Source organism: Schistocerca piceifrons, chromosome 5 (assembly GCF_021461385.2).
Source record: "Schistocerca piceifrons isolate TAMUIC-IGC-003096 chromosome 5, iqSchPice1.1, whole genome shotgun sequence".
Taxonomy (NCBI): Eukaryota; Metazoa; Arthropoda; class Insecta; order Orthoptera; family Acrididae; genus Schistocerca; species Schistocerca piceifrons.
The window spans coordinates 493603600-493630200 of NC_060142.1; the positions used below are offsets into that span (position 1 = coordinate 493603600).

A 26601-nucleotide genomic window follows, 5' to 3' on the forward strand; every position below is an offset into this window, starting at 1 on the left:
ATCAGTCCCCTAGACTTAGAACTACTTAAACCTAACTAACCTAAGGACATCACACTTATCCATGCCCGAGGCAGGATTCTAACCTGCGACCGTAGCAGCAGCGCGGTTCAGGACTGATGCGCCTAGAACCGCTCGGCCACAGCGGCCGGCCTAACTGGAATCTATCCATGCATTTCGCTCACTGGAACTTAGAGAATATTGTGCGGTTGAATATGAAGGGACGAAAGGAGTGAGGCAGCCGAAACAGTGCAAGCGCGGTCGTGATGGTTAACACCGTGACTGGGGCAGACTCCATACCCACTAATGAGAACGTACTGCCGTGACGTGATTGGTCTCTGTGGAAGTCGATGGCTTGAGTTCTACAGAGGGTGTGCATGTTAGACAAAAAAATTAAACTGAACAAATGAAACCTCAGCCTGCCACTATCATTAGAATGCAGAACCATTATTCTACAGTCAGAATGGCTAACTCTTTCGTAGTGAATACGAGACACTGTCGGACAAAAAAGTGCGCATGGTCGGAAGGTCTGTTCCTAAAGACTGGAATGTAGCACAGGTCACACCAATATTCAATAAAGGAAATAGATTTAACCCATTGAATTACAGACCCATATCACTGACCTCAATTTGCAATAGGATTTTGGAGCATATACTGTACTCGAACATTATGAATCACCTTGAAGAAAATGACTTATTGATACATAACCAACACGGGTTCAGATAATATCGTTCTTGTGCAACATAACTAGCTCTTTATTCCCATGAAGTAATGAGTGCTGTCGACAAGGGCTCTCAGATCGATTCCATATTCCTAGATTTCCAGAAGGCTTTTGATACCGTTCCTCACAAGCGACTATTGATCAAATTGCGTGTATATGGAGTATCGACTCAGTTGTGTGACTGGATTCGTGTTTTCCTCACAGAGAGGTCACAGTTCGTAGTGATAGACGGTAAATCATTGAGTAGAAAAGAAGTGACATCTGGCGTTCCACAAGGTAGTGTCATAGGCCCTCTGCTGTTCCTGATTTACATAAATGATCTAGGTGACAATCTGGGCAGAGGCTTGCTAGTTTTGGTCCACCCTGGGTATTTTATTTCCCCAGTACCCACCATATCTGGTGAGCGTTCCCCTATCCGGCACCCGGAGAGGCGCCCGATGGGAGACTAGCAACTCTAGCCCCTCTAACAAGGGAAGAGGGTTGGCGGCAGGAAGGGCATCCGGCTGTAAAAACATTGCCAAAACAAGAGGAATGATGGATGCTTCTCAAGATAAATGTTCCGGAGTAATAGCCTCCCATTCGGATCTCCGGGGGAGGCGTTTTGCGAAGGATCCAAAGCTATTCAAGATCAGAGTGGTAACTCTAAACGTGGTAACGATGACGGGAAAGGGAAGAGAGGTAGTAGACATGATGCAGAGGAGGAAGATAAAGGCTTTGTGTGTGCAAGAGACAAGGTGGAAGGGCAATAAGGCAAATATGTTAGCTGAAGGCTATAAGCTACTTTATAGTAGTGCAAGCCCGAAATCAAGAAATGGAGTTGGAGTTATTCTGCACAGAGAGCTTCAAGAAGAGGTATGTGAAGTCAGCAGAGTAAATGATAGGATCATGTATGTTAAGATGATGTTTGGCGGAGAAATGGTAACAGTGCTGACAGCCTATGCACCCCAAGCGGAATGTTCGGAGGACGAGAAGGAAAAATTTTGGAGAGATTTGGATGGAGTAATGGTCGGAATACCAGAGATTGAAAGAGTGATAGTCGGAGGGGATCTAAATGGTCATGTTAGCGGAAGGAAAGGTGGGGAAGAGAGGTGGCATGGAGGATGGGGGTATGGCGAGAGAAATGAGGAAGGAAAAAAGATAGTGGAGTTTGCAGTGGCTTTTTATCTAGTGATTACGAATACCTCATTCCAAAGAAAGAGAGAAAAACTAATAACATACAGGAGTGGCGAAAATAAAAGCCAAATAGATTACATATTATGTAGAAGGAAAAATAATGAGGAGGTTCGAAATACTAAGGTCATATACGGTGAAGGAATAGCAACACAACATCAGTTGATTGTAGCGGATTGTGAGATGAAAGTATGTAAAAGACAGAGGTACATAAATCAATGTGAAAGGAAAATTAAGTGGTGGAGATTAAAGGACAAAAATTTGAGAGAGGAGTTTAGTGAAAAAGTACTGGGTAAGGTAAAATTGGCAGAGAGTGTGCAGGAGTGGTGGAAAATAAATAGTGCTGTTATAAGGAAGACCGGGGAGGAAGTGTTTGGGTTAACATCTGGGAAAGGGGTGCCAAAAGATAAGGAAGCATGGTGGTGGAATGAAGAGGTGCAGAATGTTGTGAAGGAAAAGAAAGACGCTAAGAGGAAGTGGGATATGTCCGGAAGTGCTGAGGATGGGCAAGCATATAAAAGTGCAAAGAAGGAGGGAAAACGAGCCGTGGCTAATGCTAAAGCTGAATCAGTAAGGGAGCCATACGAACAACTACAGAAAAATCAGGATATGAGACAACTGATACGGATAGGTAAATCAAGAGATAAAGCTTCTAAGGATCTAACAGCAATTAAACAAATGAAAGATGAAACAGGAATAATTCTGCATGACCATGGAGAAATAATCCAAAGCTGGTTGAATTATTTTGAGAAATTGCTGAATGAAGAAAATGTAAGAGTGAACACTGAGGAAGGAGGGTCAAACGAAGGATTAACGATGGATATAAGTAGAGATGAAGCCGAATGGGCAGTTGAAAACATGAAAAATGGGAAGGCAGTTGGCCTAGACCAGATCCCCGTTGAGGTATGGAAGTATCTCGGTAAAAAGGGAATTGATCTCCTTTGGGATTTAATGAGGAAGATTTGGCGACAGGAGGAGATGCCAGACGAGTGGAGAACTAGTGCACTGATCCCAATATTTAAGGGGAAAGGTATTGTGCAGGACTGCAGTAACTATAGAGGTATTAAACTGATGGCACATACAATGAAAATTTGGGAAAGAGTTATAGAAGCAAGATTACGCAAGGAGACTGTGGTGTGTGAAGAACAGTTTGGGTTCATGCCTGGAAGAAGAACGACTGATGCAATACATGCTTTAAGGCGGATAGTGGAGGGACACGGGGAGCTACAAGCCGATCTACATATGGCTTTCTTTGATTTGCAGAAAACATATGACAAGAGTCCCAAGGGACGAAATATGGAGAGGCTTGAGAGAGCAGTGCGTGCCAGAGAAGTATGTTAGGTTACTGAAGGAAATGTACAGAGGAGCAATGACACAGATGAGAAGTAGTGTAGGCATGACAAAGGAGTTTCCAGGAAAAGCACGGTTACATCAAGGGTCTGCGCTTAGTCCCTGCCTCTTTGACCTGATTATGGATGTGCTGGTGAAATATGTGAAGAAGGAAGCACCGTTGAATACGATGTTTGCGGATGATGTGGTTCTTTGTGAGCAGAACATCGACAGACTTGAGGAAAAGCTGGAGGATTGGAGGAAGGTACTAGAAGAAAGAGGGATGAAAATTAGCATGACAAAGTCAGAATATTTAGCACTGAAGGATGTGCAGATGAGGTCTTGCAAGATCCAGGATGAAGAGCTGAAATCGGTCTGCAAATTTAAATACCTGGGGTCGTACATACAGAGGGATGGAGGACTGGAAAGCGAGATACAACACCGAATAAATTGCGGTTGGAACAACTGGAGGAAAATGAGTGGAGTGTAGTGTGACAAGAAGGTGAGCATTGCGTTGAAAGGGAAAGTGTACGCGTCGGTGGTAAGGCCTGTTATGATGTACGGGGCAGAGACATGGCCAATCACAGTAGCCCAGGAAAGGAAGATGGAAGAGGCGGAAATGAGGATGCTGAGGTGGATGTGTGGGGTAACAAGGAAGGACAGGATTAGAAATGAATTTGTTAGAGGAGCTGTGAACGTGGGACCCATGGGGAAAAAGATACAAGAGAGCAGATTAAGGTGGTACGGACACTTACAGAGAAAAGGGGAAGAGTATATCGGAAACAGAGTTGAAGATATAAAGATTGAAGGAGCGAGAAGGAGAGGAAAACCGAAGATGAGGTGGAAGGATAAGATATCCGGGGACCTAAGGGAGAAAGGATGGAAGAAGGAAGAGGCAATGGATAGAGTACTATGGAGGAGAAGGATCCAGAAGAGCAACGCCGACCCTACGTGACGTGGGACAAGGCGACGATAAAGAAGAAGAAGAAGAAGATCTAGGTAATAATCTGAGCAGCCCCCTTGGATTGTTTGCAGATGACGCTGTACTAAAATCATTCCAATTAAAAAATTATCGAAAAGTGGCAATTGGCGCTAAACAAAGAAAAATGCGAGGTCATCCGCATGGGTACTAAAAGAAATCCGATACATTTTGGGTATACGATAAATCGCACAAATCTAAGGGCTGTCAATTCGACTAAATAACTAGAAATTACAATTACGAGCAACTTAAATTGGAAAGACCACATAGATAATATTGTGGGGAAGGCGAAACAAAGACCGCGCTTTGTTGGCAGAACACTTAGAAGATGCGACAAACTCACTGAAGAGACAGCCTACATTACACTTATCCGTCCTCTGCTGGAATACTGCTGCGCGGTGTGGGATCCTTACCAGGTAGGATTGACGGAGGACATCGAAAAAGTGCAAAGAAGGGCAGCTCGTTTCGTGTTATCGCGCAGTAGGGGTGAGAGTATCACGGGTACGATACGCGAGTTGGGGTGGCTGTCACTGAAACACAGGCCGTTTTCTTTGCGGCGAGATCTATTTACGAAATTTCAATCACCAACTTTCTCTTCCCAATTCGAAAATAGTTTGTTGACACCCACTAAGGTAGGGAGAAAGGATCATCATAGTGAAATAAGAGAAATCAGAGCTCTAACGGAAAGATTTAGGTGTTCCTTTTTCCCACACGCCATTCGAGAGTGGAATGGTAGAGAAGTAGTATGAAAATGGTTCGATGAACCCTCTGCCAGGTACTTAAGTGTGAATTGCAGAGTAACTGTGTAGATGTAGATGTCCAAGTAACTTCGTACACGTGAACTTCATCGGCGAGTATGTGAATGATTAGAGTTGCAATTCTATGTGACAGGTAGAACGGCCACCAGAGTGCATTAGGGTCGTTCGTGTTTAGGCCTGATAGAGTATATAAGGGACGTGAACAGCATCGGATGAGATGTGAAGGACACGGAGATGGTGCATAACCGTATGAGACAGCGTTATCAGCGATTGGCAGAGTTTGAAAGGGACCTCATTGTGGGTCTCCATTGGACAGGATAGACGAATCAGGTGTGTGGAGCATTCGGATTTGAAAGTGGGACGATGTGGGAACTTGAGGGCTGGGATGCTCGTCGTCAAGGTTCCAGTTGATCATGTCTGACCTCCTATCCGAGAGCAAGTACTGAACTCTCAGCAACAATTTGCGTCATCCTTCACTAAAGGTCGGAGACAGTGTGCGTAGGCTGGCGTTAGCTCAAACGGTTGCACTTGGAGCGGTGCCATGACTGGGAAGCATGAATGGCGTTGCCTTGTGTTCAGCGATTAATCGGGGTTCTGCACTACCCTGGATGACCATCATCGGCAAGTATGGTGGTGAGGTACAGCAATGTTACTTCTGGCGGCATGGTGTAGTGCAGCCATCGGTTGTAGCTGGTAAAGACTGAAGGAACTCTTGAGTCACAGTGCTAAGTCACGGACATCCTGCATCCTCATATGTTACCTCTTATGTAAGAGTATTGTGATGCCATTTTTCAACAGGACAATGCTCGCCCAGATATGGCACGTGTGTCTTCTAACTGGCTGCGTGATGCAGAGGTACTACCGTAGCCAGAAACATTCTTAAATGTGTCCCCGGTAGGACACGTCTGAGACTAGCTCGGACGTTAATTCAGTCCCAGTTCCAGAATCCAGTATATCAAGGACCAGCTACAACAGTTGTGGACCAGCTTGCCTCAGGACAGGATACAACGGCTTTATGTCACTATTCCAAACTGAATCACTATGTGCATCCATGCCTGGGGGATGAGGACGCAGATGCAATGCCAAACTCATAACTAGGCTCGTAGAGCTAATTTCTTTGTAAATATGACTCGATTTTGTAATTACTGCAGTAACATCACACGCCCTCTCAACCCGTGAAGTTTCATTTAGTTTCCATCTCCGCTTCTGGGTCCTTCACTTTCTTTTTTGTTGTTTAGTGCACAATGGCTTTAACCAAAAACAAACATGAGGCTACCACAGAATGGAAGTCGTCAAATTGAAATTAGTACTTTAGCCTCTCTCATAACTTATTTAAAAATTAATTCAGTGTACATCTTTGTCGTTCAGGAACGGTGAAAACTTAGGAGCCGAGATGTAGCAATAGATAAGATATCGGATGAAATATGTAGAGAAACAGAATACATTCATTTCCAGCCATATGGATCAAGATTTTTCCCAATATCACTACTCTATACCTGCAAAGAGACAATGGTGAATATCTTTTTACTCTCGTGCTGATTTAGTATTGTCTGCCACAGTCATATTCCTCCTAACAACATACGCTTCTTTACTTGAGGAGTGAGGTCACTGCATGAAGGGGACTTAACATCGCCTACTCACAGTTTGTAAAGTGCGCCCGAAATAATTTGGCCCGTAACAGAGCAAAAGGGGCGTCAGTGGAGTGGATAGGTGAAGCCTATTGTGTACGAATACCATAAGGTAGGTGAGGTGCCCACAGATGAAGCCTATACACAAACGCGTATCACGCACAACTTGTAAGTTAGCAGCTATTGAGTTTGTAGACATCCGTATTAACAGGTTAAGTCAGTGCGACCAATAATTCAACAAATATAGATGTTCGGAGTCAAAAGTTTCTGAGTAGAGCACCAAAAAAGAAATAGCTGCATAAACAAAGGATCAAACAAATCAAAACAATTTCGACCATGCGCTACCAGAAGGAAATCTCATAAAACAAGAAGTGGGTAAAAATTAGCGCGTAGAGGACAACGTCGCTTACAACGATGCTAAAATGTATTATAAGGAACATGTGCCAAATGGAAATTATATGCCACTCCTCTGATAACCTGAACGATAATATTACCTGAAAATAAAATTTTCTTCTCTCGCGTCTCTCCGAAATAGTAAATTTTTGGGAAATACTTTATCTACGTTTCCAAATTTCTTTATTATCTTTCTTATGTGGTTAGAATACCTAGTGGTTCCTGAAATCCTCTCAAGCACAGTTTTTATAAGACTTTTTCTTCCTCGTTGTCATCCTCGGACAAAAATTTGTTCAAATTGTTCAAATGGCTCTACGCAGTATGGGACTTAACAGATGAGGTCATCAGTCCCCTAGACTTAGAACTACTTAAAACTAACTAACCTAATGACATCACACACATCCATGCCCGAGGCAGGATTCGAACCTGCGACCGTAGCAGCAACGCGGTTCCGGACTGAAGCGCCAGAACCACTCGGCCACAGCGGCCAGCAGACAAAAATTTTATCTCATTGGATACTGTCCGATCAATTGCATCCAGACAACATGGCCATTAATATGGGATGTGTCCATCCTTCGTCTTTATACCGGCTAGAACTCAGTGAGGATACTTTCAATCAAGCGTCTAAATGTCTGTGGAGGAATGGCAGTCCGTTCTTCATCGAGAGATGAAACCAGAGAAGGTAATGATGTTGGTGGCTGGGGCCTAGACCAAAGCCGACTCTCTGTCTCAAGCTAATGGTGTTCCACTGGATTCACATCGGGACTCTGGACACGCTAGTCCATTTCAGGAATGTCATTGTCCAAAAATCATTGCATCACAGGTGCTGCTTTATGAAAGTGTGCATTCCCGTTGATGCAGAAAATCATTGTCTCCGTACTGTTCCCCTTCCGTGCACAGTACATGATACAGTAAAATGTATTGACATCCTTCCGCATTTAATTTACTTAACTACGAGAAGAGGACGAAGCCCTGACCTCCAAAAACAGATCCACACCGTAACGACACCTTCTCCGTACATCTCTGTTGGCACTCCACATTATGACGGCAACATTCCCCAGGCATTTGCCAAACTCAAATTCTTCCATCGGAGTGCCGCAGGGTACAGCTTGAGTCATCACTCCATATCACTCGTTTCCAGTCATCCACTGCCCAGTGGTGAGGTTCTTTACACCACTTCGAGCGTCGCTTACCACTGACTACAGAAATGTGTGGCTTATGAGAAGCGGCTCCACCATTGTAACCCATTCTAACAGCGACGGTCGTTGTGCGCCAGTACCTGAGGTCTACCCGGTCTTGGTTTAGCTATGGTTGTTTCTTCGCGTTTCCACTTCACAATCACATCACCAACAGTGAAATAGAACAGCTATAGAAGCAGTGAAATGTCCCTGAGGCATTTGTTTCTTAGGTGACATCCAGTGACTATCCTCGTTGCAAGTCAAGTTTTAATTATAGACCGATCTCATTGCTGACTTCATTTTCTAAAATATTCGAAAAAGTTATGTATTCCAGAGTAGTCTCACATTTAAGTGAAAATAATTTACTCAGCATCTCACAGTTTGGATTTCGGAAGGGTTACTCGACTGAAAATGCTATCTACACATTTACCCATCAAATACTACAAGTTCTGAATAACAAATTATCGCCAGTTGGTATTTTTTGTGATCTCTCCAAGGCATTTGACTGTGTGGATCTTGTCACACTCTTAGAAAATCTCAGGTTTTATAGAACTGAAGGCTATACACACAGCTGGTTTGAATCATAATGAACAGAAAGCAAAAGGTTGTACTGAATAGCACAAATAATGTTGTGAGGGTGGTAAATTCTAGTGTATGTGGAGTTATCACAAAGGGAGTCCCATAGGGTTCAATTTTGGGTCCTCTACTGTTCCTTATTCGTGTGAATGACCTCTCACTTAACGTTCAGCAAGCGGAACTAGTACTTTTTGCAGATGATACGAGTGTTATAATAAATCCCATTCCAGAAAAATCAGCTGAGGATATTGTTAAGGATATCTTTTCAAAGAATTATTAAGTGGTTCTCAGAAAATGGACTCTCCCTTAATTTTGAAAAAACTCACTATATCCAGTTATGTACACCGAATAGTCATACCTACAGTTGATGTAGCATATGAACAGGGCTCAATTAACAGGGTAGATTTCTCCAATTTTTTGGTTGTTTACATTGATGACAACTTGAAGTGGAAGAAGCATATTACTGAGCTTCTCAAACAATTAAGTTCAGCTTCTATCGATCTTCGTATAATCGCTAGTCTTGGTAATAAACAGATCAGCCTCCTAACGTACTTTGCATATTTCCACTCAACAATGTCTTATGGAACAGTTTTCTGGGGTAACTCACCACTTAAACACAAAGTATTGGTTGCCCAAAAGAGAGCAGTGAGAATAATTAGTGGTGTTCACCCAAGGACGTCATGTAGGCACCTTTTCAAGGAGTTAGGTATTTTAACTGCACCATCAGGTACATATATTCGCTAATGAAATTCGTTACAAATAATCCATCTCAATTCGAGAAGAAGAGTGACGTTCATACGTACAACACTAGAGGGAAAAATGACCTTTCCTGTCCGTTATTGAAGCTGTCAGTTGCTCAAAGAGGAGTACATTATTCAGCAACAAAAATCTTTGATCATTTGCCCAACAACATAAAGTGTTTGGCAGGTAGCAGATCAAGTTTTAAATCTAGCTTAGCTTAAAATCATTTCTTTTGGATAACTCCTTCTACTCCATGGACGAGTTTCTGTTTCAGAACTGGTAAAAAAATGTATCTCTAAATGTAGTTGCATGTGTAGAACTAAAAATTTCAGTAATATTAATATTAGCACTATTCATGTGTGTACATATCTTGTAATCTGACTTGTACCACATTATATCTATAAAATAATCGGGAAAATGATCTACGGAATATGACATAACCGAAACTAAAAACTAAACTAAAACTGAGCTCCCTTGACCAATCATACTGCTGTTACTACTTCCCTGCTGACAACACAGTTCTCCCAGCCTCCTTTGATACTGACGAGTTCGCCTCTCGTAGCATCTGGTAGTTCATTCTACATTAGGTAAGGGTGTCCGGACACTTTCGATCTAATAGTGTACACATACTCTTGTCTGATTATGGAAGACTTCACTGTACCTACAGCATGCGAAGACAATAATGGAATACTATGTAATAAAGAGATAGCAACGAGAATGCTGGAAGTGTGGAATTCATTAGGCGACAGTGAACTAGGGCACCCACAACCCCCCCCCCCCCCCCCACACACACACACATACACCCTCTTCGAAACACCGGTGTAGAATCGCCCAGCGCTCACAATGAGAGTGCGTTTGTGCGCCGGTGCCATGTTATTTTGCGCGAGTGCTACTGTGTATGCCTCTATGATTCCCGTATATGCTCATTCGTTACTCTAAATTCCCACATGCCATGGTACCCAGCAGAATACCACATGCGTCCTCAGAAGTTGTAAGCGAAGGTAGCTGTCCTGGACGGTGCAGAATGCTCTGTATGCTGTGGACATGCATAGGGTACCTTACAAAGAACTCAGGATGTCAGAGCTTTCGGAATTTCGTAGCTAAAATACGATAAGATATAGTGGCTAGTGAAGCCAACTACGCAACCGTAGCGTGGTCCTTTCAAGTCATAGAGGTGAAATGAAATACTGCTTGCATGCCATTGCATTGGACACAGTCCTCTGACACATGGATTTCTGCTCCAACGAGAGGGTTCAAGTACCACTGACGGTACGGTACATTGTAATTCATTGCATTTTATTTATTGAGAAGAGGACAGTCCCACAGTTACGTTTGTACTTGTCTCTATTCTAGATGAAGACAGGACGAGTGTGGCACACATTTAAAAATTAAGTGTAACAGGACTACCTCCTACATTATTAGTGCTAGATTTTAATTGGGATTTGAGTGGCTGGCTCTTTCGCATTTTATCAGTGGTTAGCTAACCACAACTATTTACGAAAAAGTTTAAACTGGTCTTATTTCACTATTGCATTTTTTAATAATTCTTTTGACGTTTACAGAATCATACAAAATTAAGATGTGTGTCGAGTGAGTGACTAAGTTTGCTTGTTTGTTTTTTTAAGCGTGATCGACCACACACGCATCATTGACACTACTAAAAGTGGGTGATCCTTTCCCACCTATTGTTAGTGAATCAGCTACAGTTTATACAGCTTTTATCTTATTACTGTTTCTTGCATTACGTATTATTTAATCTTTTTACTATTAGTGTTGTTTACCGAATTCATAACAAGGGTTTTATCAGTTTATAAGCTATCTCGTATACGAAAATTATGTATGTGCGTTAATAATGTAAGCGACGGGCGCCTTAAACCTCAAACAACAACAACTCAAGTAGCGTTTCTTCAGTCGACACGACATTAAACTCTGACTTTCTTGAAACCTCCTGGCAGATTAAATCTCTGTGCCGGACCGAGACTCGAACTCGGGACCCCTTGCATTTCGCGGACAAGTGCTCTACCACCTGAGCTTGGGTAGCCAAGAAGTTTCACATCAGCGCACACTCCACTGCAGAGTGAAAATCTCATCCTCTGACTTTCTTCTATCCTAACGTGAGGACTTGGCATTTGCAACGTAGTTGCGTGTGTAAAGAACACATTATCAACATTGTCTAGCTCACAGTGTTGTAAGGTGTTATCTAAGTCCCACCAGCCGTAAACTGAGAACACGCTGGGGTCCTTGAAACCGCTTAATAATGTGATACCCGTGAAAAACGTGTGAGTGTTACAGCAGGAACACGTCACTTACAAAGTTAGATTCAGGCAAAGTCCACTGTTTACCGCACTATCTTCACTAGAGGAGGAAAGTTCATCGTCCCGTCGACATTCAGATCATTACAAAAGAAAGACCACATCAGCTGGACATAAATGCAGCAAATAATACGCCACTTTTGTCTGACGTTTCACGGGAAATGGAGGGGATTTAAATCGGAATGGCCAGACGTGGATATGGACGCAGCTGCCTCGGAACAGGATGCTTTAACCACGTCTTACACAGTGTAACGTTTAGTGCCACTGGTTCACTAATCAGCCCTCTTAATCTCGCTGAATATTATCACTAACTTTAGAACTCTCTCTCTATTTAACCTGGGCCAGTCCCACTTCATCTGTTTCCAACCTTATTGCTGCTTTATACTACATAAATTGCTAATGTTACTAGAAAGGTATATCAGTCAAATTAACTGTATTCAACTGATAGCTAGATGCGGTCGAGCTGATTATTTTTCGTAACACCGACACACTAAAAATAAAATTGCTTCCTCCTTTGCATACTGACTGCAGAGTAGTAGGGTGGAATAGTACTCTCCAGAAATGGGTACACGTTACAGATGATCGTAGATGAGCATGATCGCCAAGTGCTACCGCTCGTCGCAAGATAGTTTTGATATCAGGTAGCATTTTAACTTAACTAAACGTCGTGTTGTTTGCCACGAAATAGTGTATTCGATTATTCGAAATTTAAAGAGCAAAACTAAATAGTAAATACGAGTTTCCCGCGTTTACACGTTTTAAGAGTGAAAAAAGAAATGTGATGACGGTTCATCAGATTACCTCAGGTAAGGACTGGTCCCTTATACAGTTCACTTTTTTGCTAATGATCATTGATATATTAGAAACGCTGATAAGAACAGTGTTGGTATACCTTTAGCCTATTGCACATCTACGATTTTTTGCCTAATTGATGTATACAACAAGTGAACTATACAGACACTTACACCTCTAATTTTTAATAATTAGTGGTAGTGTAGAAGCCAAATTATTTCTATCAGATCTAGGAGTAAGGCACTTTGCATGTGATGTAAAAATCTTTTGCAAGCTATAAAATTATGGATATTCTGTTATATTACTGTACGAAAGTGTGAAATTGAGGATAAAATAATTTATAGCAAGCCTCCAGAGCAATAGAAATACACCTTAATGGATCATTCCTGAAACAGCTTCATTTCGCGGATGACGTCCGACTCTCTGTCTGTAGTGCAGCTGAACTTCAACAACGGATGGAATTACTTTTTATAGGTAGTTTGAAATTAGGTCTGTAAATCGGTTATAACAGTGCTGAAATATTATGCAGTCACAACATCGAAAATAAAGTAATGCAAACTAACAATGATGTAATGGAACAGTTGATGACTGTATTGTCAGAGAAAAGGAATAAACAGAAGAGAAAATAACGGTCTGAAGTGTCTGCAGCAAAACGAACTATGTTTTCGTAACTACAGTTCCGATGTGTCTGAAAACAATTAGTGCGTAAAACGAGTTTTGACTAACCGCAGCGAGACGTGGTCTTTCAATCCGAAAACCACTCAAAAATGCTCCACACACAAACACACACATGTTGAGAATCGTCAGAAAGACTGGGAAGTGAACAAAAGGATCGAATAGGTGGATGATAGCACCTGCAACCCAAGCAGAGATTGCAAGCAAAATGTCACCAAGAACCATTGGGAACAAATAACTGGAAGCTGGTTCGAGAAGTCGAGTTGCGTTGTGTGCAACTGTTGCCTGACACTACGCCACAGGAAATAGCGATTGCATGGTGCACAGCCAGAATCAGCTGGCTTATTGAGAGGGATTCTGTGCTGTTCAGGGGTGAGTCTCGATTGTCTTTGGGGCGGTTAGACTGACGCTAACATGGTCATAGACGACCTGGCGAATGGTCACGGAAAGCAGAGATTCTTGAGACCCATGAACCTTCCGTTCCTGTCGCTGTATGGCGCTTCCGCAGACCATCTCGACTCGCCGCCTGTGAGTACACATTCGGGGCAGCCGCTTGCCATCTGGCTTTGCAATGCGTTGCTTTCTGCCCATTTAGCTGTTTAGGTACGACACGATATTCAACCTTGTTTCACTTTTTTAAGGATTCCATACCCTCGCGGGTAGTGGCGGCTTTTGAGGACCCACGTCCTTCTCAGCCAGGGCTTGGTTAATGCTGTTGGGATACCATTTATTTATTTCATGGGACAGTCCTGCCTACTTGGTTACCGGTTTTGTACTGGCTCATGCCATTTTATAGTCAGTTTTTGCCAAATCTATGTGGTGGAATTCCTCATCCCGATATTCACCTTACAACTTGGGAAAACCACCAAAACCCCAGTCGGGATGGCGCTGGATTTTCATCTTCTGATCTCTGCTAGTTTCTAAAGTTGGGTTTCCAGTCTGACTGATATTCTAGTGATAAATGGATTTTATCTCCTGTTTATGGAATTTTGTTCTAGATTGAAGATTATGGCTACGCTATACGCTATATTGACTGAGTATGTGTCTATCTCATAGGTTTGTTTTGGTTAACTCTATTCCTAATCTCTAGTGTGTGGGGAGGTTGGTCAGGGGGGAGTTGCGATGGGTCGTTGCACTTCACTTCACTGGTGTGATTAGCGAGGATAGGAGGTAGTTGTGTGGTGGACTTCACTTCACTGAATTTCCCTACCGGCCCCGGTGGCCGAGCAGTTCTAGGCGCTTCAATCCGGAACCGCACGACTGCTACGGTCGCAGGTTCGAATCCTGCCTCGGGCATGGATGTGTGTGATGTCCTTAGGTTAGTTAGGTTTAAGTAGTTCTGTCCTAGGGGACTGATGACTACAGATGTTAAGTCCCGTAGTGCTCAGAGCCATTTGAACCATTTTTTGAATTTCCCTTCACTGAATTCTTCTATTCCTAATTTTTTCGATAAACTCCTTATTATTAGGAAAAGTTCTTTGGATTGCGTGTGCGATGAAATCTGGGGGATAAGGGTGTCTGAATTGGATGATTCTGAACTCGTAGATTGGTCTGCAGATTAGATATTTCATGGTCCCTTCCCTATCTACTCTGTTCAGGCCATATTTGGCATATTCTGGAGTTATCTAAAATGGGGCGGGTGTTGGTGGCCTCATAGGCTAGATCGTTTGCTGTGGTGTATTGCAGCTTCCCTGCTAGTCTCAGATTTCGGCGGTCGAATGCGGCACTTCTGCCATACTCTGCTTTGGAGACTGTCCACAGGCAGGCACCATACTCAAGGATAGATCTGATGAATGTTCTACAGGTATGTAGTACTGCATCTGGGCTGGCGCCCCGAATTTGGAGCTGATTAATTTAACCAGATTCATCCTTTGCTTAGACTTGTTTATAATGTTCTCGGCGCGGTGCTTCAATGACGATGTGGAGTCGAGTGTCATTCCTAAGTATTTGGCGCTCTGGACAGGGATTACGCTCGTCTGCCATAAGGTTAAGGAGAGGTCATTACGCTTTAGCCCGGCGCTTTGCGTTAAGTTCCGGTGCCTGAATAGTAGCAGCTAGCTTTTTGTAGGGTTAGGTTTGATGCGCCATTTGGCCATCCACTGTACTAATTGGGGGATGTAAGATGCCATTAGGGTCTTCGCTTCCTCTACCGAGTGTGCTATACACCAATAGAGATGGTGTCGTCTGCGTAGAGGGTGAAGTGTTCGTTCCACCTATTAGGGCGAGGGATGTCAGCTGTGTACGGACTGTAGAGCGTGGGTGAGAGAAATGCGCCTTGCGCTACTCCAGCTGCGGGACGGAATCTCTCTGAGAGTTTGTTTCCAACCGATACCGTCGCTGTTCTGCTGATAATTATGGAGTTTGTGAGGCGTATGAAGTGTGGAGGGAAGTTTTGGGTGGCCATTTTAAATTCCAGCCCACCGTGCCACACCTTATTAAAAGCTCGTTCGATGTCTAGGAATAGTGCCAGTAGGCACTCACCTCTGTTTAGGGCTTCCGATGTGGTGCTGATGAGTCTGATGATGGGGTACATTGTCGAGTGATCTTGTCTGAAACCAGCTTGCTCTGGTGGGAGGATATTTAGTTTGTTAATAAATTCGTGGATTCTGTTGTTTAGGATTGTTTCAAATATTTTGCCTATTACTGGTAGGAGCGAAATTTGGCGGTATGAGGTGAGTTGATTAAGTGGCTTTCCAGGTTTATGTATCCTGATGATATTTGCGTCTTTCGATTTCTTTGGCGCTATTCCTAGATTAAGCGCAGCGTTGAAGAGGCGGCTTAGTTTCGGAAGGAGGATGTGGTGTGGAGTGGCCGTGATCATTTTCCTTGTAATTTTGTCCCTGCCAGGTGCTGCATTTGGTTTGCCGGATATGATGCTAGCGCAATTTCCTCTTTAGTAAATGGTGCCAGAAGCTTTGCCTGTTCTTCTGTGAGGACTGTCTGGGTACTGAGGACGATCTCTAGACCTTCTTCGATTTCTCTAGCGAATGAGTCATCGAATAGAGGGTCAATGGGGTGAGTGTGGAACTCCTTCAAGACCTCACTAAACACTTGGGCTTCTTGGTGGTCGTCGGCTGTAATGCCTTATGGGGTGAAGAGAGCAGCGTTGGGAGAGTTGTAAACAGGAGCTCCTTTTATTTGCTTAAAGGCCTTCCAAAATTTTGCTCGCTCTCTGGGGTACAAGTTTGTTGCATTCTCTTTGCCAGCAGTCCGCCCTCCAGCGTTTTAGGTTTTCTTTGACGATTGTGTTAAGTCTATTCCATTCAGTCTTTAAAGTGGGGTCACCTGTCCTCTTAAATTGACTTAGTAGTCTTTTAAGTTTTATCGTGGAGAGGATGTTTTGTGGTACTTCCTCCGTTTTGTTTCTGATTGTTTTGGAGGAGACAGATTCTTCGATAGCCAGCTCGTAGGCTGTGACTATTTGTTCGTTGAAGTTGGCTAAGTCGTCGGCCGAGTTTATGTTTATGGTAGGGAGTCTTTCGTCAAGGATGTTGGCGAAGTTTTCCCAGTTTGTTTTCTTGTAAAGTCTGATAGTCTTTGGGGCGTCGAATTTGTATTTTTTTGTGCCGAGAGCCGTGGTGTCGTTGAGAAGGGGAATATAGTCACTCCCTATGCTTGGGCCAACTCTGCAACTTCATGTCAGTTTCGTGCTAAACCTCAAAATGATTTTGTACTTGATATTTTGGATAGTGGACCGCAATGTAAGATTGAATAACTGGCGTTTTTATCAGTATGTTTTTCAGTCTTTTTTTTAGGTAAATGAGGAGCCGATGCTGCTTAATTTTACATAATCCCATTGATGATCACTTATCCGGTATATAGGGACCCGTTACCTCACCAGATACTGGTACTCATGGTGAGTGCAATTCAGTAGTAAACTACCTACAGCCGGCTAGGGTGGCCGAGCGGTTCTAGGCGCTACAGTCTGGAACCGCCCGACCGCTACGGTCGCAGGTTCGAATCCTGCCTCGGGCATGGATGTGTGTGATGTCCTTAGGTTAGTTAGGTTTAAGTAGTTCTAAGTTCTAGGGGACTGATGACCTCAGATGTTAAGTCCCATAGTTCTCAGAGCCATTTGATTTTTTTTGAAACTACCTGCCAGATAGTTTGTTATCAGGTAGTTCTTATTTCACCTTTCGTCCTTTCTCGATATCTCGAAAGCGTATCACAGGAGCGTTCTACGTTGTTTTACGCTATTTTATTATTGACATCCGTTGCTTTGAAAAAAAAATTGCTGTCTATGAAGACTAGTCATCCCATTCTTTTTTCTGATCAAAACATGGCTTGATTTTTTGAGTATGTTCATCCGTATATGTTTGCGTTATAGTTACGTCTTCTTGCCTTACATGAGCTTTTGTCTATTACTTTGTACGGATTACACCTGATGATACAGCTTAAGTGCTGCGAAACCGGTCGCTTTTATACACTACTGGCCATTAAAATTGCTACACCAAGAAGAAATGCTGATGATAAACGGTTATTCATTGGACAAATACATTATACTAGAACTGACATGTGATTACATTTTCACGCAATTTGGGTGCATAGATCCTGAGAAATCAGTACCCAGAACAACCACCTCTGGCCGTAATAACGGCCTTGATACGCGTGGGCATTGAGTCAAACAGAGCTTGGATGGCGTGTACAGGTACAGCTGCCCATGCAGCTTCAACACCATACCACAGTTCATCAAGAATAGTGACTGGCGTATTGTGACGAGCCACTTGCTCGGCCACCATTGACCAGACGTTTTCAATTGGTGAGAGATCTGGAGAATGTGCTGGCCAGGGCAGCAGTCGAACATTTTCTGTATCCAGAAAGGCCCGTACAGGACCTGCAACATACGGTCGTGCACTATCCTGCTGAAATGTAGGGTTTCGCAGGGATCGAATGAAGGGTAGAGCCACGGGTCGTAACACATTGAAATGTAATGCCCACTGTTCAAAGTGCCGTCAATGCGAACAAGAGGTGACCGAGACGTGTAACCAATGGCACCCCATACCGTCACGCCGGGTGATACGCCAGTATGGCGATGACGAATACACGCTTCCAATGTGCGTTCACCGCGATGTCGCCAAACACGGATGCGACCATCATGATGCTGTAAAAAGAATCTGGATTCATCCGAAAAAATGACGTTTTGCCATTCGTGCACCCATTTCGTCGTTAAGTACACCATCGAAGGCGCTCCTGTCTGTGTTGCAGCCTCAAGTGTAACCGCAGCCATGGTGTCCGAGCTGATAGTCCATGCTGCTGCAAACGTCGTCGAACTGCTCGTGTAGATGGTTGTTGTCTTGCAAACGTTCCCATCTGTTGACTCAGGGATCGAGACGTGGCTGCACGATCCTTTACAGCAATGCAGATAAGATGCCTGTCATCTCGACTGCTAGTGACACGAGGCCGTTGGGATCCAGCACGGCGTTCCGTATTACCCTCCTGAACCCACCGATTCCACATTCTGCTAACAGTCATCGGATCTCGACCAACGTGAGCAGCAACGTCGCGATACGATAATCCACAATCGCGATAGGCTACAATCCGACCTTTATCAAAGTCGGAAACGTGATGGTACGCATTTATCCTCCTTACACGAGGCATCACAACAACGTTTCGCCACGCAACGACGGTCAACTGCTGTTTGTGTATGGGAAATCGGTTGGAAACTCTCCTCATGTCAGCAAGTTGTAGGTGTCACCACCGGCGCCAACCTTGTGTGAATGCTCTGAAAAGCTAATCATTTGCATATCACAGCATCATTTTCCTGTCGGTTAAATTTCGCGTCGGTAGCACGTCATCTTCGTGGTGTAGGAATTAAATGGCCAGTAGTGTAAATAAAGTACTTACAGCTGAAACGATTTTATCTTCAAAATGAAAAATCTGTAATCATGGTGTGAAGAGCTAGTGCATGTGACCACGGGACTGATTTCGTAATATGAGTGTAGTTGAAGATAGTCTGAATGTTGCCAGTATATGACAAGAATGGCGAACCCTGTTGTCATACCTCTCGTGATCAGTGTACCAAGTGACATATTCTAGCAGGATAAAGCAAGATCACACAATGTAGTTCACATTACAATGATCTTAGGGAATGTACCGATCCCCTGATGTTTCATCCGCAGAGCATCTCTGTGATATGATGGGATGAACTTCATATCAGCCCCCAGTCAGCGTTCTTCGAGAAATGACTCAGAATGTGTATCATCAGTACCGTGAAATGCGTCAAGTTAACATTTGACAAATTGATTGGCGACTCCATGGAGTGTTCTGTGCACCACGACCAAATAGTGGATATAATTGGAAGGATAATCAGCATTGGCCGTATTTTTTTGTTTTATTATCCGCAAAATCGATTTTCGGTCACTTAGTGACCATCCTCAGTGCTCAGTTTCACATAACGATCAGAGAGTGTAAAACAGGAAATCACAACTACACCTGCGTATGAACGTAACAGTTGGTAGGAACATACCTGTATTATACAATTACAATTTGTAGGTACTGCTATTAACAAGCTTAGAGCGATCACATAAACTGAGGCCGCTGTTTACATGCACCTGTACAGCAGACCTCGGTGTGACAGGGCTTGGAACGCCCTCTATGTGACATGTGTCACGTGAAGACCTAATATTACCGGTTTTGCAAGATATTAACACAAAATAACTCTTGTGCATTTGTGAATCATGTCGTAATTCAAATTTAAAATGTACATAAAAAACATAGCAGGCGAAGGGGGAAGGACACATCTAAAATACATTGGCGTATCGTTTTTAAAAAACCAACTTACAAAACATAAAACAGATAGATAATAAGTTGTCAGAGTGCAGGACAAGTAAAAGAGAAAAAGGCAAGGAAAAAGAATAATATATGAATAACATGAAATGAGGTATAACACAGTTTTTTTAAAAAAACTGTGTTATACCTCATTTCATACGGCCAATGCTGATTCTCCTCCCAATTCTATCTATTTGACAAATTGTTTTCTCCCGTATTACAACGAATGCAGGGGTATATTTGTGTCTGCAGCTGCCACGTGCTGTACTGATGTTGATGTGCATCAGTTCCGAATGGAATTACATTTTAATCATTTAATATCAGTTATGTAATTAACGTCTCCATAAACCACAAGGGATATCGAACTGATGCTTCATGGTGAACCACTTTTCGTTCCCGTCATTCAAGTGTGCGGTGTACCTTTTATGCATATTTGAAAATTAAACGTTTCTCTGAACTGCATACCTCATTTAACGTTTCCTTACGGTCTTTGGAAAAAGATCAGTTGTTGACTACATATGGAGTCATCTGAACAAGCTTCTTTCGACAGTTCACAGTATAAATGTAAACCAGCAGCTCAATACGCGAGTCAGCGCGCCACAGATGTGAGCAACAAAGGAAGTTACAATGTGGCGAGGCCAAATCTCAGTTCGAAGCTAATTTGCCAATTAAGCCGCGAGGACGACTGCCAACGAGGGGCCCGCCCCCCCCCCCCCCCCCGGACGACTGCCAACGAGGGGCTCGCCCCCCCCCCCCCCCCAGATGCGCAACAGACTGCGTTAACATCAACCGAAGGAAATCTAACGCAAGGCAATGTCACTGTCAAATGACGGAGTGGTTACACTAGAAAGAACAACACAACGTTGCTTCGTTTCGCCCACCATCGAACGAAGGTAGTCAGGCTATAGAATACTATCCGTAACACAAAGAGTTCCAAAATCTGCATTAATAAAGGGCTAAATGGTCACACGAAATCAATTCCAGGTTGCCTGTCTAATGGATTCCAGGAGCAACAAAAATTTGATTTTTAGTATTTTTCATAATTATTAACCGAACTTAAATATTTAAAATTCTGTCATAATCTAATCTTTAAGATGTATAACCTGATGTGAGAAGTTTAACACAATACGTTAAGTATTAAAATCAGAATGAAAAAAAAATAAGAAGTACAGCGCAGTCAAGGCGAAATGGCTGCAGGGAAGACATGAAAAAACCGAAAAGAAATTATTGTCAGGAGGACTGACTCAGCATATAGAAAAGTCGAAACAACATTCGGCGGAATCAAAAGCAAAGGTACTAACATTAAGAGAGCAATAGGAATTGCTCTGTCAAACACAGAGGAGAGAGTGGATAGGTGGAAACATAACCCCCTCTATGAGGGGGAGGACTTTTCTGAGGACGTGATAGAAGGAGAAATGGGAATCGATGTGGAATACACTCCGTCGTCAGGCCACGAGTGGCCTACCGGGACCATCCGACCGCCGTGTCATCCTCAGTGGAGGATGCGGATAGGAGGGGCGTGGGGTCAGCACTCAGCTCTCCCGGTTGTTATGATGGTATTCTTGACCGAAGCCGCTACTATTCACTCGAGTAGCTCCTCAATTGGCATCACGAGGCTGAGTGCACCCCGAAAAATGGCAGCAGTGCATGGCGGCCTGGATGGTCATCCATCCAAGTGCCGACCACGCCCGGCAGCGCTGAACTTCGGTGATCTCACTGGAACCGGTGTATCCACTGCGGCAAGGCGATGTGGAATACACGGGGGATAGAATATTAGAGTCAGAATTTAAAAGCACTCTGGAAGACCTAAGATCAAATTAAGGGAAAGGGGATAGATAACATTCCATCGGAATTTTTAGAATCATTGGGGAAAGTAGCAATCAAATGTATATTTCAATTGGTATTCTATGAGACTCGCGACGTACCATCAGACTTTCGGAAAAATTGCATCCACGTGATTCCGAAGATAGCAAGGGCAGATAAGTGAGAGGATTAAGGCATAATCAGCATAACACTCTTGTATCTAAGCGATTACACAGAAAACTGAAAAATTGGGAATCTGTTAGATAACGATCAATTTGCCTTCAGGAAAGGTAAAGACACCAGAGAGGCGGTTCTGACGTTGCGCTTGATAATGTGCGCAAGACTGAAGAAAAATAAAGATGCGTGCATAGAATTTGTCGAGCTGGAAAAAGTGTTCGACATTGAAAGTGGTGAAAGACTTCGGAAATTCTGAGAAAAATAGGCGCAAGCTATAAACAGGTAATATACGGTGTGTGCAAGAACCAAGAGGGAACAATAAGAGTGGAAGACCAAGAAAGAAGTACTCGGATTAAATACGGTGTCATACATGGATGCAGTCTTCCGCCCTTACTGTTCAGTCTATACATCGAAAAAGCAATGACGAAAATACGACAAACGTTCAAGAGTGAGATTAAAATGCAGTGTGATAGGATATCAGTGGTAAGATTCGCTGATGACATTGCTATTCTCGGTGAAAATGAAGAAGAATTATAGGATCTATTGAACAGAATGAACAGTCTAATGAGTACAGAATATGGATTGAGAGTAAACTGGAGAAACACGAAAGTAATGAGAAGTAGCAGAAATGAGAAAAGTGAAAAACTTAACATTCAGAATTGGTAATCACGAAGTAGACGAAGCTAAGGAATTCTACTATGTTGGAAGCAAGGTAACTCATGACGGACAAAGCAACGAGGACATAAAAACCAAATGGGCAAAAACAAAATGGGCATTACTGGCCAAGAGAAGTCTACCAGTATCAAACATGAGCCTTAATTTGAGGAGTAAATTTCTGCGAATGTACGTTTGGAGTACAGCATTGGATGGTAGTGAAACATGGACTGTGGGAAAACCGAAACAGAAGAGAATCGAAGCAATTGAGATGTGGTGATACAGACGAATGTTGAAAATTAGGTTGACTGATAAGGTAAGAGATACAGCACAGAATCGGAGAGGAAAGGAATATGTGGAAAACATTGATAAGGAGAAGGGACAGGATGATGGGACATCTGTTAAGATATGAGGGAATGACTTCCATGGTACTAGAGGGAGCTGTAGGGGGTAAAAATTGTAGACGAACACAGAGATTGGAATGCATCCAGCAAATAATTGAGGATGTAAGTTGCAAGTGCTACTCTGAGACGATGAGGTTGATTGGCACAGGAATTCTTGGCGGGCCGTATCAAACCAGTCAGAAGACTGATGACTCAAAAAAATAGTTTTCTGTGAGATATCCCTTTTTCCTCAGGAGGGTAGGGATTCGTAGTAATTCCTTTCTCCTAGATGATGTGGAAGAAGACGTCGAAATTTGTTATCCTGGGTATAACGTTCTTGCATATATGTGAAGCAGAAAAGATTAAGATTCAGCCGTTGGAGAACGGAATCTCGTTCTCACGACAACTAGATATACTTCTCACGAACCACGAGTGGTCGTTAAATCTCACGTTCGAGATCTGGGAGATGTGAGGATAAAAACTGAAAAAGTACAAAAGCAATACACCACGCCACACATGGATAGTTACGTACAACATTGTTAACACAAGAGTAGTTTCTATTGGGATTGCAGTGAGCAGAAAAAGAATTTCCAACAGGGATACGACACGTTATATTACTAGCGAAAAGTAATCTAGCTTTCATCTTTCGTGTTTCTACAGTTAAAGTTTACTCAGACCGACATACGGTGTATACTAACTTACAGTTCCCAATTGCAAGTTTAAATTCTCGCTACCAATGTTTAACAATCCATCCATATCCTGTTAAATGGAAAATTATTGATAGGTGGATACTAGTGCAAACTAATAAAGTGTTACTTGTTTCACATCAAAGAGATACACATGTTGTTAAGTCAATAGGATATCCTAGCAGCTGTGTCCAGGGGTTAGTCATCATTTATCCAAAGCAAGTGATTCGAACTGACGAGCGATCATGTGAAATTCAGTTGTTCCTAGGAAATATGGAAGCACCAGCGTTTAAGAAAGTAGTATCAATGTCGCAATCACGGTTTCAGTGGATTGGCAAGCAGTGGTCATATTCTATGTTTTCGCCTGAGACAGTAAGAATGGTTTAAATGGCTCTGAGCACTATGGGACTTAACATCTATGGTCATCAGTCCCCTAGAACTTAGAACTACTTAAACCTAACTAACCTAAGGACATCACACAACACCCAGTCATCACGACGCAGAGAAAAGACAGTAAGAGTAAACTGCTAAAATAATAAGACATTTACGGGGATGACAAAATTAGTGTTAAAACAGAGTGGATTATTAGTAAATGGAATGGAAATGTGATATAACCGGAAGGGAGTTTCATATCCCTACTACGATTATAGGTACTACAATAAGCACAGGAACTCGACCAATGATGTGTTGGCTGGAGAGACCTTTTAGCGTGTTACCCATGCAAAACCTATCTTATTTACATCCCACTTTTCTACGGACAATAGATGGATTAGTCATTGCAGAAAAAAACAAATTTCGGTAGATCAAATGTTACAGCAAATGCAGAAATCTCAAGAAAAGCGTAAATAAAATACTGTTACAATCGATGTATCAACCACCTGCGATAATAGCTTTTATTTGTGCAGTCTACTTTTATCTCAGAAAAATGTTCAAATGTGTGTGCATTCCATCGGTTCCTAGACTTACACACTGCTTAAACTAACTTATGCTAAGAACAACACACATACATACACACACACACACACACACACACACACACACACACACACACACAAGGCCGAGGGAGGATTCGAACCTCCGGCGGTAGGGGCCTCGCAATCCGTGACATGGCGTCTCTAACCTCGAGGCCACTCCGCACGGCTTTATCTGAGAAAGAGAATAAAACATGCAAAGAAACAACTGTCCTGGGAATTCCTTTGCAATGAATTCGTACTAGTAAACAAAGGATTTTAGAGTAAAATATAATAAAAGTTAGAAAAATAATGTTGAGCTAGGATAAGATTTTCTTTGTGCTTAAAGAAGCAAAATGTTGACAGTAAATGTAAATACAAAAGACACTCAAACAAACATATAGTAAAGGGTAAAATTCGGGACGAATTTTATTAAAATTGGGGTGGCAATGTTACATGACAGATTAGTAAGGAAAGTGGAGAGTAAACTTTTCTAAGTTCGAACAGCTTATCTTACTCAGTCACGTGGAAGTAAACATTTCAACACCGTAAGTCAGTCAGGAAGATAGGAACTTCGACTCTCTTGAGTGAGACTAAGAGTGAGCTCAGAAGAAAATCGTTTGGTTCCAGAGACCTTTTCAATCCTGAAGCGTCTGTGATGTACCAGGTGGTTATAGTTAAATTCTCCGTATTTAACAAGTTATAACAAGGAAACTAATTACCGCATGCGCACCAAACTTGGTAACATTAATGTCCAGAGTATGGGATGCATGATTTCCATGCGTCACAGCGCCACCGCCCAGTTCCAACTATGGTCTCCAGATAGCGTGACCAGTTATCGTGATTCATAGTCTCACACACCTGACCAGTCGCAGTGCACTTGCTGACGTGTCAACATGAGCTTGGACAAAAGGTGCAGGTCATTATTGGTGAAGCTCTGTTATCATAACAACAGTAATGCTGCAGCTGCACTTCAAGAATATCGTCTACTGAAAGGATTGCGGAATGGTCTTCTTTCTCCACCTGCTGTGCGGAGCATGATGAAGTAGTTCGAATCAACTGGGCGTCGCTTCGGGAAGAGGCCGACGACCGGTTGCACCACAGGCTGTTGATGAACTCGCTGTTGCTACGGCAGACAACGCTGCGCGCTATTCCCGATCGTCAGGTAGCGCGCATGTTGTGTCACGACAATTGTGGTCCACTGTTCGGAAGGTGCTTCAAACAGTTCTCAAATGGCATCTGTACGAGATCCATATCGTACAGCAGTGTGCACCACAGGACGCACAACGGCGTGTTGACTTCGTTCTCCACTTTCTCGCAAGGACTGAAGTTGACTAGGGCTGGCCTGGACCATCCTATGGACAGATAAAGCTCATTTTTCTCTGACGGGTGCGGTGAACACACAGAATTGCCGAGTGTGGGGATCTTCACCTCCAGTCAAAATGGTTCAAATGGCTCTGAGCACTATGGGACTTAACTGCTGAGGTCATCAGTCCCCTAGAACTTAGAACTACTTAAACCTAACTGACGTAAGGACATCACACACATCCATACCCGAGGCACGATTCAAACCTGCGACCGTAGCGGTCGCGCGGTTCCAGATTGTAGCGCCTAGAACCGCTCGGCCACCCCGGCCGGCTTCCAGTCACTGAGCATGAAGTTCCTCTGTATGGTGAACGTGTCATTATATCGTACGGCTTCACGGCTACGTTCATCATTGGCCCATTCTTTTTTGAACAGGATGGCGCTCAAGGATCAAAGATGTGCAATGTGACGGGCGAGCATTACTGCGATATGCTTCGCCAGCATTTCATACCCGGTTTACAGGAAGAGATGCATTGAACTCAACAGTTTTCATGTAAGATGGGGCCCCAACGCACATCGCTCGTGAAGTTCGCCTGCTTCTCCGAAACACGTTTGGAAACTAGAGA

At 43.1% G+C, this 26601-nt stretch overlaps 1 protein-coding gene across 1 annotated transcript; it reads left to right on the forward strand.

The window, feature by feature from the left end:
• Window positions 1-1405: 1405 nt before the first annotated feature.
• LOC124799105 lies at window positions 1406-3229 on the forward strand. Its single transcript, XM_047262644.1, has one exon. It carries the CDS (start codon window positions 1406-1408, stop codon window positions 3227-3229), a length of 1824 nt encoding a protein of 607 aa, XP_047118600.1.
• Window positions 3230-26601: the final 23372 nt, after the last annotated feature.